We start from the raw sequence: 11,274 nt of genomic DNA, 5'->3' as shown, positions 1-11,274 counted from the left end.
CTCTCTCTCTCTCTCTCTCTCTCTCTCTCTCTCTCTCTCTCTCCTTTTGTTTTGTTTTTTTTTGGTTTTTTGAGACAGGGTTTCTCTGGGTAGCCCTGGCTGTCCTGGAACTCACTGTGTAGACCAGGCTGGCCTGGAACTCAGAAATCCATCTGCCTCTGCCTCCCAAGTGCTAAGATTATAGGTGTGAGCCACCACTGCCTGGCTGGACTCACTTGGTAGACCAGGCTAGCCTGGAATTCACAGACATCGTCTGCCTCTGCTGCTTCTGTTGGGATTAAAGGCACACCAACCGACTGCACAGGTCCTCCTCTGGGGTGGGGTGGGGAAGTCATGTTTTTATGTAGCCCAGGCTGGTCTTGAACTAGCTATGTAGCCAAGGATAACCTCGACCGCCTGATGATTCTCCTGCCTTAGCTTCCTGAATGCTGGGAACTAAATTCAGGCCTTCATTCGAGTCAAGCCTTCTACCAACTGAGTTACATCCTGGCCACGCCCCACTCCTACCCTTTTTTGCTGTTATTTGAGACCCTTGGCCTCCACAGTGCTTGGGTTGCAGACACTGAAGCTTGGCAATGTCCTGGTTTTTGGTCTCTGTTATGAGGGCTATCTACCTTAGAAGCTGTCGATCTCACTTTCAAGTCCACCACGTTAGCCTTAAGGAATACGCCAGCATGCATGCACACAGGGACCTGGCATATGAAATCAGCCAGATGTTTACATGGGACCAACACAGCTGGTTTGGGAGCCATGCTGGGGCTGCTACACTGCCCAATCTCAGGGTGAGGTTCAAGGGCCTTTCCCCACCCGAGTGGAACAGGCTCTGCCCCATGCAGGAAGAGGGGCTACTCTCAAGAGTATCTGTGGTAAGGAGGGACAGCAAGTTACAGGGGACAAAAGGCCATAGCCTTCTTCCCGCCTACAGCATGCACACTACCTTCCTTTTATGGCTAACACGATTAAATACAAGAACTAAGAACAACCACAGCCGAGTTCAAGTTCACTGTGTTGTTTTCCAGCTGAGCCTCAGTCCCCACAAGCCTCCTGCCTCAGCTTTCCTGGTGCTGGGCGTGTTCTACCAGACATTTTTTGTTGTTGTTGTTTTAGTTAACTTATTTTGTTTGTGTGCACATATCCATGCATGTGGACCACGGTAGGCATGTGGAGGTCAAAAGACAACTGATGGGGTTTTTATTTTTTGTTTGTGTTTATTTGTCTGTGTAGCCCTGGCTGACCTGGAACTCTATGGATCAGACTGGCCTTGAACTCTCAGAGGCTCGCCTGCCTCTGCTTTCCCAGTGCTGGGATTATAGGCACGTGTCACCAGGCTTGTCTCTCAGACAGAGCTGCACCACATGACTCTCGCTGTTCTCCAGTTTGCTACACTTGGCTGGCCTGGAACTCACAGAGAGCCACCTACCTCTGCCTCCGGTGTGCTAAATGACATATGTGCCACTACGCTGGACTCAGGACAACCTGTGGGAGTCTGTTTCATCTTATATACCACGTGGATCTCAGGAACTGAACTCAGGTTGTCTAGTTTGGAGTCCTGTGCCTCTAGCTGAGCCAAGCACAGGGTGTTATTTTTCTTTACGACTCTCCCATCTTTCCTTCCTTCCTTCCTTTCTTCCTTCCTTCCTTCCTTCCTTCCTTCCTTCCTTCCTTCCTTCCTTCCTTCCATTTAGTTTGTTTTGAGCCAGAGTCTCAAATACCTCACTACCTGAGCTTCAAATTCAGTATACAGCCAAAGCTGATCTTAAAAGATGGCCTGATCTTGTCTGGTCTGCCGAGTGCTAGGGACTGCAGATCCGTGCCTCCATGCTTAGCTCGTAATTTGTTCAAACAGCGGCACAGACAGAGACCCCTGCCATCTGTGCCCCTGGGACCCTTCTGACCTGGCTGCCAGCTGTCTTGTTGCAGTCTCCTTGGTCTGGTGGTTTTTCCAGCTTCGTGTCCTGTAGTGAGTATTTTGGTTTCTTTAAAAAAAAAAAAAAAATGCAGAAATATTGTAAGAATGTGTTTTTGTTTTAGTCCCACGTGTGGGAGATGGGGCTGCTTCAGACTGTCCACAGTGGCTGACTGTGATTTGCCTCGTGCTCTGGCAGGGGCGTTGTTTTGTCAGCTTCGGATGGTTTCTGGTAAGTGTGTGATGCTTGGAAATCTGGTGACTTTTTTTAGAGGACATAAATGCTAGGGTCCCCCGAGAGAGTAGGCTGCTGTTGGTGGGCTCCTGGTTGGCTGCTGCTGATTAAGCAGCCGTGCACAAAGAAGAAACAAGAAGAAATTAGGTATCCTGATGGATCAAACCTGCCTCCAAGGAAATGTACACTCCTGATCAGCAGGAAGTAGTCTAAAGATATCAGGTCCCTTTCTTACCCCTGACTTTATTAGATGATCTCTCTCTCTCTCCCCTCCCCCCACCTTCCTGGTGTTAGGGGGTTGAAAGGGTGGAAGAGGAGGGGTGAAAAAGAATCCACAAAGCAGCCAATAGTCTGGCTGCAGTGTCCCCACTGCCACTAATTACCTTGTCACCTAAGCTTTCCTCAACACCCTGCAAAGTCCCAAGTGTCCAGTAATCAGAGCTGAGTCCCACCTTTGCCCACCCCTACTGTTCTCACGTGCTGATGTCACACCCCACTCAAATGAAGGTGTTGGTTGCTCTTATTGACTTGGGTGGTTTTCAGAGGTTAACTTTGTGTGTGTGCTTGTATATTTACGTCTTTATACCAAGGAAGCCCTTCCTCAGGACGCTTACGTTTTTGAGAGAGCTTCTCATTTGGAACTGGCCAAGCAGGCTAGGCAGGCTGCACTGGTATCCACCTAATTCTCCCTGCTTCCCAGGAGCTGGGAGTGTAAGTGCATGCCACCATGTCTGGTTCTTTCTCGGTGGGTTTGTTGATTTAGCCATCCCAAGTCCCTCTGCTTCATATATTTTTGAAAGGGTTTCTGGAATCTTACTGAAAAGTCTGAGGCTCCCTCAACCTCATGGGGTGGCAGAGCCTTTTTTTTTTTTTTTTTTTGACCCTGAGAACATGGGGTGCAGGACATGAAATCTTTTGTTTGATCTTTTTTGAGACAGGGTTTCTCTGTGTAGCCCTGGCCATCCTAGAACTCACTCTGTAGATATGCCTGTCTCTGCCTCTTGAGCTCTTACACTAAAGTCGTGGGCTACCATGCCCAGCTAGGACTTATGATCTTTATCCCATCCAGGGGTAGGGTAGGACACAGTGGCTCCGACTGTCTCCATAGACTAGGGTGGGGCTTCCCAGACACTTGGCTCCATGACTCCTTTTGGAATAAAGCAAGAAGCATAGCACCAGATCTGGGCCCAGCAGTGGGGTATCTGCCCAGAGAATCTCAGGAAGACAGAAAGGCAGTCATTACCAGAGCCACGCTGACAGAAAGCAGCACTGTAATGACTGGGAGGGAGGAAGTGTAGCTGGCACTGGGATTGGCTGCAATCTTTAGACGCCAAGAAAGGACCGTATTATTTTGAGCTCTGAAGACCAAGACAGAACTGGAAGGGTAGAGAAGGAGGAAGGGAGGGACTGGAGGACTGGGGCCAGGGAAATATTCCTCAGGCCTTGGAGAAGAGAATGCAGAAAGGCGGAGAGGTAGTAGTAGTAAGCCAACCTACCTAAACTTGTAGATCGTTAAGGTTAACTTATCTATGATCATTCACAGTGAGCTAACTTATCCAAGATCATAGTTAACTTATAGCACAGCTCAGACATGGCCAAGTTAGATCCTAAAGGGGCAGAAGAGACGGTTCCTGTTCCTCTAATGCCCGCCTCCTTGCTCCCTGATTGTCAATAGCAACCCCAGACTGGCCCCCAGCCTACGTCAGGTTCTCTTGTCCTTATTTTTGAGGTGACAGGAGACAGCACTGAGAGGCTCTCAGCGCCATCAACCAGGGCCTCTGCTACCCAGATGTGGCCGGCAGGCCCCTCCACTGCACATTCCAAACTGGGCCTCGGACAATGCTAGAGACAAGGAAAAGCACTTTCCTCAGGTAAATCATCGTTAGAAAAGCTTAGAACAGAGTAAGTTTGCCAGGCAGTGGTGGTGGTGGTGGTGCATGCCTTTAATCCCAGGAGACAGAGAGGTAGGCACATCTCTGAGTTTGAGGCCAGCCTGGTCTACAGAGTGAGCTCAAGGACAGGCAGGGGCACACAGAGAAACCCTGTCTCAAAACAAACAAACAAATAAAAAAACCCCAAACATAACCCACAAACCCAAAACACAGAAAGAAAAGAAAGAAAGAGAAAGAGAGAGAGAGAGAGAGAAAGGAAGGAAGGGGGGACTGGAGATAGCTCTGTGGTTGAGAATACCATCTGCTCTTCCAGAGATCCTGAATTCAATTCCCAGCAACCACATGGTGGCTCACAACCATCTGTAATGGGATCCAATGTTCTCTCCTGGTATGTAGGCGTATCTACTGACAGAACACTCTCTTATTTAAAAATAAATAAATAAATTAATTAATTAATCTAAAAGAAAGGAAATATATACACAAACAAAATTCAGCTGCAGGACCACTGCCTCTGCCAGGCAGTTCAGAGGAGGCCCTGGTTGACAGCTGGTGTCTTAGCCATGAGCCTCTCGCCAGGACAAGCCTGATTCTGCTGGGCAGGCAGGGTGACCTTGGTTAGCAGCTAGCTAGCCACTGTGGTCTGTCTTGAGGTAAGTGTGACAATATTTTTACACCGTAAACCTCCTCATTTGCTCGGAAATGTCTAAAAATTGCAGTTTCTGTCTCTGTAAAAACATCTAATTGCCCAAGGTGTAATTCAAGGGTGGGAATCTGAAAGCAACCGGGAGACAAAAGCGGGCGTAAGACAGCGCAGGGATGGCGTAATCTCCACAAAACTACAAGAGCTGTCTGTCCTGAGATGCTTTCCCTTTGGGAACACAACATTATTAAAGAAATTAAAAATTTCCCCTTGCTCTCTGTGTGATTGGAGTAAATTCTCACAGGGTGGGGGTAGGGGCAGGGGCTTCATTTGCCATAACAGTTTCTCAAAAATTGCACTTGAACTGGGAAGTCGATTGTGGGGTGTCCTAGATTAAACTGGGACTGTTGGGAATGGGACTGTAGCACCCTGGGGTGCTCAGGTTTCTGGGCAGCAGAGAGTCAGCATGAAGACCTGTCAGATCTCCATCTGCAAGATCTAATCCAGGCTGCAGAACCAGCCGACCCGACCCTCTGAGCCTCTGGCTGAGACCTGTCTGGCGTTGGCCTTGGGCGAGAGAGAGAGAGAGAGAGAGAGAGAGAGAGAGAGAGAGAGAGAGAGAGAGAGAGACCCAATTTCTGTTTTATAGTTGAAGGTACTGATGCTCAAAGAGCTGGACCTGGCTTGCTGGAGTCACACAGGAAGCTGGTAGCTCTGCTCTACCCATGGGGACCCCACTTTTCCCTGACAGTGCACTGAAGCTGCACCCTGGTGTCAGTGATGCCCCTGAGGTGTGTCTGTGTGTGCCAAGTGTCTGTGGGAGCTGATGGTGGCTAGAAGTGGGCATCTGATCCTCTGGCACTGGAGTCACAGGCAACTGGGAGCCACCTCTGAGCCATCTCTCAGGTCCCTAGGATTCAGTTTTGAGACCAGGTCTCTTACAGCCCAGGCCAGTCTCCAACTTACTATGTAGCAGAAGCTGGTCTTGAACCACTCCCAGCAGCTGGGAGGACAGAGGTGCATCATTAGATTCAGCAGGGGAGAATGACTGGCTGTTTGAACGTTGGAAGTGGGCAGCAAGGGAAGGATGATTCTGTCAGGTATCGTGTCGTGGGAACGGTGCTTCCCATCCTCCTTTGTAGCAAGCCACGTAAGGATATTCTCTTTGCTAAGTGACTACTTAACCTCGGCTTGAATGCCTCTAGTGACGGGGATCTCACTACCTACAAAGCTCCTCCCCTACCCCAGTCTTCTCAGACCCAGGCTTTCGGATTATTTTCCAAGTTTTTTTTTACCACCTTCCTCATTACCCACCCCACTCCCCCCCCCCCCCAGCCCTCTGTAGACCTTCCTTGTTCTGTTCTTGGCGCCAGCTTTACCTTCTGTAGGCCACCTGCTCCACGTGGAAGCTGGTCACCAGGAACATTCAAATCTGACATTTGGAAGACAAAGCTCTGAGCCCTGAACATAAAACCCTAGCCACATCAAACCTGGGGGAAGGGCCCTGTGATCCTGGTTACCTAGTGGGGAAGATTACAAAGTCAGGCTAGCCTGGGCTATATAGTGAGACATGGTCAAAGACAGCCAGAGCTGGGCAGTGGTGGCGGCTCACACACCCTTTAGTCCCAGCACTTGAGAGGCAGATGGATCTCTGTAAGTTCGAGGCCAGCCTGGTCTACAGATGGAGTTCTGTGATCGTCTGGGTTACACAGAGAAATTCTGTCTCAAATGAATAAACAAACAACAAAAGACAGAAAAACAGAAATAAAGAACTCAAGTTGGCTAGGGAAGTAATTCTATCAGTAGAGCACTTGCCTAGCATGAACGAGGCCTTGGGTTTCATCCCCAGTGCTGCACAAAACGGCACGGTGCATCCACTCAAAATGCCAGCACTTTGGAAGTAGAGAGGAGGCTGGAGAGTCAGAGTTCAAAGCCAGCCTGGGGTACCTGAGACATTTTGTTTCAAACAAAATGAAACAAACACAAGATCCCGAAGTCCAGTTCATGCCAGTCTCCTCACTCAGCCTGGCAAATGTCACCTCCCTAGGCTGAGAGCTACCCTTGCCTCCAGGTCTGGCTTGTCACTGCAGAGAACGACATCACCCACCTGCGGGTCACCACGTGTGCGCTTGCAGAGACTAATTTGCACCCATTTTTGGAGGATTTCAACTGTGCATGGTACTCATGTGTGCATACAGGCCTTGCCTTCCTCTTCTCTCTTCACAATACTTTTTTTTTTTTCTTTTCCACAATACTTCTTAATCCTTCGCTCAGCATCTGAATTGTTCCAGTGATTCCTCTGGGATTATGTCCCCAACAGTCTCTTCCGTGTGTGTGTGTGTGTGTGTGTGTGTGTGTGTGTGTGTGTGTGTGGTGTTTGTAAAGGCAGTAACCGGTGTTCCTCCAGGTTCCTGCCCCGTCTTCCTTCAGTGATGGAGTGTGACCTAGGAATTAGCTACAGTGTACTCGAATACATTAAAATATATATACATATATATATATATATTTTTTTTTAAAAGAAGAAACTGGGATTGAGGTGGGGGTAGAGAGATGGCTCAGTGGTTAAGAGTGATGGTTGCTCTTGCAAAAGAACAAGGTTCGGTTCCCAGCATTCATTGTGGCTTACAACCATCTACATCTCCAGTTCTCTGACCTCCACAGACACCAGGAACACACACAATGCGCATAAACACATGCAGGTGGAACAGTCAAACAGATAAATAACACCCCACCCCACCCCCCCAAAAAACCCCAAACACAGCAGCAGTAACCACAACAGACAAAAGCTGAGTGGGTGAAGTGCTTAGCTTGAAAACATAAAGATCAGACTGAGCCCCACATCCTCTGTAAAAGCAGGGCCTGGAGTTAGCCAAGTAGCTCAGCTGGTAAAGACACCTATCTGCCTCTAAGGTTGAAGACCTGGGTGTATGTGTACACACACACACATGCACACACACACACACACACACACACAATATGTAGTTTTTTTTTTTTTTTTTTTTTTAAAGCAAAGCTTAGGGCTGGAGAGATGGTTCAGTGGTTTAGAATGCTCACTGTCCTTTGAGAGAATCTGAGTTCAGTTCTCAGGGCCTGTGCCAGGCAGTGCAAAACTGTAACTCCAGCAGCAGGGGATCTGGTGACATCTTCTGGTCTCTAAAGGCATTGCACTTACGAACAGTTCTTTTCTCCACCCTTTTCTTTTTCTCTCTCTTTCTTTTTTCTTTTTTTGATTAAAAATTATGAACGATAGTGTGAAACTGTAATCCCATCACCAGACAGGCAGATATAGGAGGATGCCTGGGACTAGCTGGTCAGCCTAGCTTCAGGCCAGTGAGAGATACCATCTTTAAAAAATAAATAAATAAATAAATAATAAATTTAATAGGGCAGCTCCACAGGACTGACATCTAGGGTTGCTCTTTGGCCTCTGTACACACATGCACACACACACATGCACACACACACACACACACCACACAGAGGCACACTCTGCCCCACTCATGCACACACACACACACACACACACCCCTCAAAATTCTAAAACCAGATGCTAGTGGCTCATGCCTTTAATCCTAGTACTCTGGAGCCAGACACAAGCAGAGCTCTGTGAGTTCAAGGCCAGCCTGATCCACAGAGCAAGTTCCAGGAAAGCCAGAGTTACACAGATAAACCCTGTCTAGAAAAACATAACCATAACGAACAAGTAAAAAATCCTAACATCAAACCCAATCCATCAAGTAAATAAACCAGTTTAAACTGGGAATTCGTAAAAAGGGAGATAGGACCATAGGACCCATGTCATAGCACCTAGTGGCCAGCAGGGGGGCGACAGAAGACACTCAGCAGAATCAGATTTAGCACATTAAGCTACAACTTAGCTCCTACAAGTAGTCCTTTCCTTTTAAATCTCAGCCAGGCGAGTCAAATGCTCTGTGACTTCCAGAAATTTCCTTCGACTCTCCTGAGTCTATGTTTCCTCCTGGGAGAAGGTAATGGACCCTAGAGTGGTGGCCCACAACTGTAACTTCAACGCTCTGGAGGCTGAGGCAGGAAGGTCACAAATTTGAGGTCAGTCTGGGATACCTATCAAGGACACTGTCCCCCAAACGAGTGCGTTTGAAGGCCAGGAAGAGCCATGGGGGCTGTAGGGAGATTGGCTGACTTATAATACTGGGTTCCTACCGAGGCTGGAGGTCCAGCCTCACTTCCTGGACCCCAGAGGGACAGGAGCAGAAGCACCCGGCAGTGACACCAGCTTAGACATTCACTTGTGTCAGGGGTGGCCACTGGCTAGGTTCTGACTTTAGGCTATCGGCCAGGGTCCAAGAGGCCCCCATTTACAAACTAACTCAAGAGCTGGGGTGGGAGGTGGAGGGCAGACAGGCTGAGCCAGGGTCAGTCCCAGAGAAGGGACTTTCTGGATCTCTCACGGGTGGAAAGGCAACCCTCTGAGTTCACAAACACTGCCTTGACCCCAGCTTCCTTCCTGAGGAAGTACTCATTTCCCTCATGCTCTGACTGCCAGCTCTGGCTCAGCCTCTGGCCTCACCCAGGGCTCTCTCCACAGTGGGCACCAGGATCCTAGAGTCCACCGGGTGAGCCGCTGCAGCAGGTAAAAATGAGGCCAGGGGCTTCTTTTGTTTGTTCTGTTTAATTTGTTCTTTTTTCAAGATAGGGTCTTGGGGCTAGGGATATACCTGATTTGATAGATTCTTGTCTAGAGTGCATAAGGCCCTGGTTCCAGCCCCAGTTCCTCATAAACCAGGCTTGGTGAAATACAAGTAAGATTAGCAAGCTTGATTTAGCCATGTCCCCAGCCCCTCCCTGGGGGATTCTAGGCAGGGGCTCTACCACTGAGCCACGCCCCCAGCCCCTCACTGGGGGATTCTAGGCAGGTGCTCTACCACTGAGCCACGCCCCCAGCCCCTCACTGGGGGATTCTAGGCAGGGGCTCTACCACTGAGCTATGCCCCCAGCCTTTCACTGGGGATTCCAGAAGAGCTCTCTAGCTTTTGTTTTTTGAAACAATGTTTCTCTGTGTAGCGCCAGGCTGTCCCAGAATTCACTCTGTAGACCAGGCAAACCTCAAAGTCTGCCGTGCAGGTGGGTCACTACGCTCAGCTTTTTTCTTTTGTTCATTCCAGACTGTCTCTCACTGGCCTGGAGCTAACTTGCTGAATAGACCAGGCAGGCTGCTCACTGAGCCCTAGCAATTTGCAAAGCTCTACCTCCTGGACACAGGATTACAAATTGCACCACTAAGCACAGCTGTGTTTTCTCCCCCCCCCCACCATCCCATCCACCCCTACACAGTTTTTTTTATGTGGGTTCCTGAGATCAAACTCAGGTCCTCTTGTTTGCACAGCAAATACTTTATAGACTATTATCTTCCTAGCTCCCCAATGCCGCACATATTACCACCAAGCTCCCTGTACCCTATGACAACATTCAAATACATTTGCCATCAATTTCCCCCATTCCCTGAGTTAGCCAGGTCTCCGGGAGGTCGTGGAGACCCTGGCGCAGCTGCAATCTCTGACTGGGTGAAGCCCGTGGTTCCAATGTTATCTCAACGGGCTCTCTGGGTCTGCAGCCTTTCTCCACCAACCTGAGGCAGAGGCAAAGGGAGTTGTAGGAATAGCTGGGTAGAACCCTGCTTCTGCTCCTGAGCCAGGCAGGTGTGTCCCATGAGGGCTTGGCTTTGAGTTTCCAGAACTGTGCACAGACACCCCCCCACACCCGACCCCTAACACCAAGTACCTCCCCAAACCGCAGAAGTACCACTTACCAGGCTTTGGGATAAGTCCTTGAAATGGCCTGGAAGGGAAACAGAAGTGAGCTTCAGGGGAAAGGGATCGGGGACAAGGTTACCACCAGGAAAGGATGGGGACAATGTTACCACCAGGAAAGGATGGGGACAATGTTACCACCAGGAAAGGATGGGGACAAGGTTACCTCCAGGAAAGGGATGGGGACAAGGTTACCTCCAGGAAAGGGATCAGGAACAAGGTTACCACCAGGAAAGGGATGGGGGACAAGGTTACCTCCAGGAAAGGGATCAGGAACAAGGTTACCACCAGGAAAGGGATGGGGGACAAAGTTACCACCAGGAAAGGGATTGGGGACAATGTTACCACCAGGAAAGGGATCGGGAACAAGGTTACCACCAGGGAGATGATGATACTAGTTTGCCTAGGGATTGGTAACAAACGCCCAGAGTCCTTTTCAGACACTAGCATTTAATGTTTGACTCTGAGAGAGGGTCTCCGGTAGCCCAGCCTAGCCTTGAGTCCTTATGTTCTAGCCAAGGCTGACTCCCAACTTCTGAGCCTCCTGTCTCCACCTCCCGAGTGCAGAGATTACAGATATGCACCACTACTCCTGGTTTATGAGGAGCTGGGGATGGAACTCAGGGCTTCGTGTGTTCTAGACACGCCATGAAACCAACCAGGCCACTTCCCTAGTTTTTGTTGTTTTTAAAGAAAGGGTCAGCCGGGCGTGGTGGCGAATGCCTTTAATCCCAGCACTTGGGAGGCAGAGGCAGGCGGATTTCTGAGTTCGAGGCCAGCCTGGTCTACAAAGTGAGTTCCAGGACAGCCAG

At 49.3% G+C, this 11,274-nt stretch overlaps 1 protein-coding gene across 1 annotated transcript in view; it reads right to left on the bottom strand.

The window, feature by feature from the left end:
* Gtf2ird1 (GTF2I repeat domain containing 1) overlaps positions 1 to 11,274 on the bottom strand; it is a 98,882-nt gene that overhangs the window by 7,050 nt on the left and 80,558 nt on the right. Inside the window, exon 22 of the mRNA XM_021187183.2 lies at positions 10,462 to 10,490. Coding sequence (XP_021042842.1) covers positions 10,462 to 10,490 — 29 coding nt within the window. The remainder of the gene's footprint in view (positions 1 to 10,461; positions 10,491 to 11,274) is intronic.

Source organism: Mus pahari, chromosome 23 (genome assembly GCF_900095145.1).
Source record: "Mus pahari chromosome 23, PAHARI_EIJ_v1.1, whole genome shotgun sequence".
NCBI lineage: Eukaryota > Metazoa > Chordata > Mammalia > Rodentia > Muridae > Mus > Mus pahari.
Note: the sequence above shows the minus strand (reverse complement) of the source record. Positions and strands in the feature narration are given on the sequence as shown.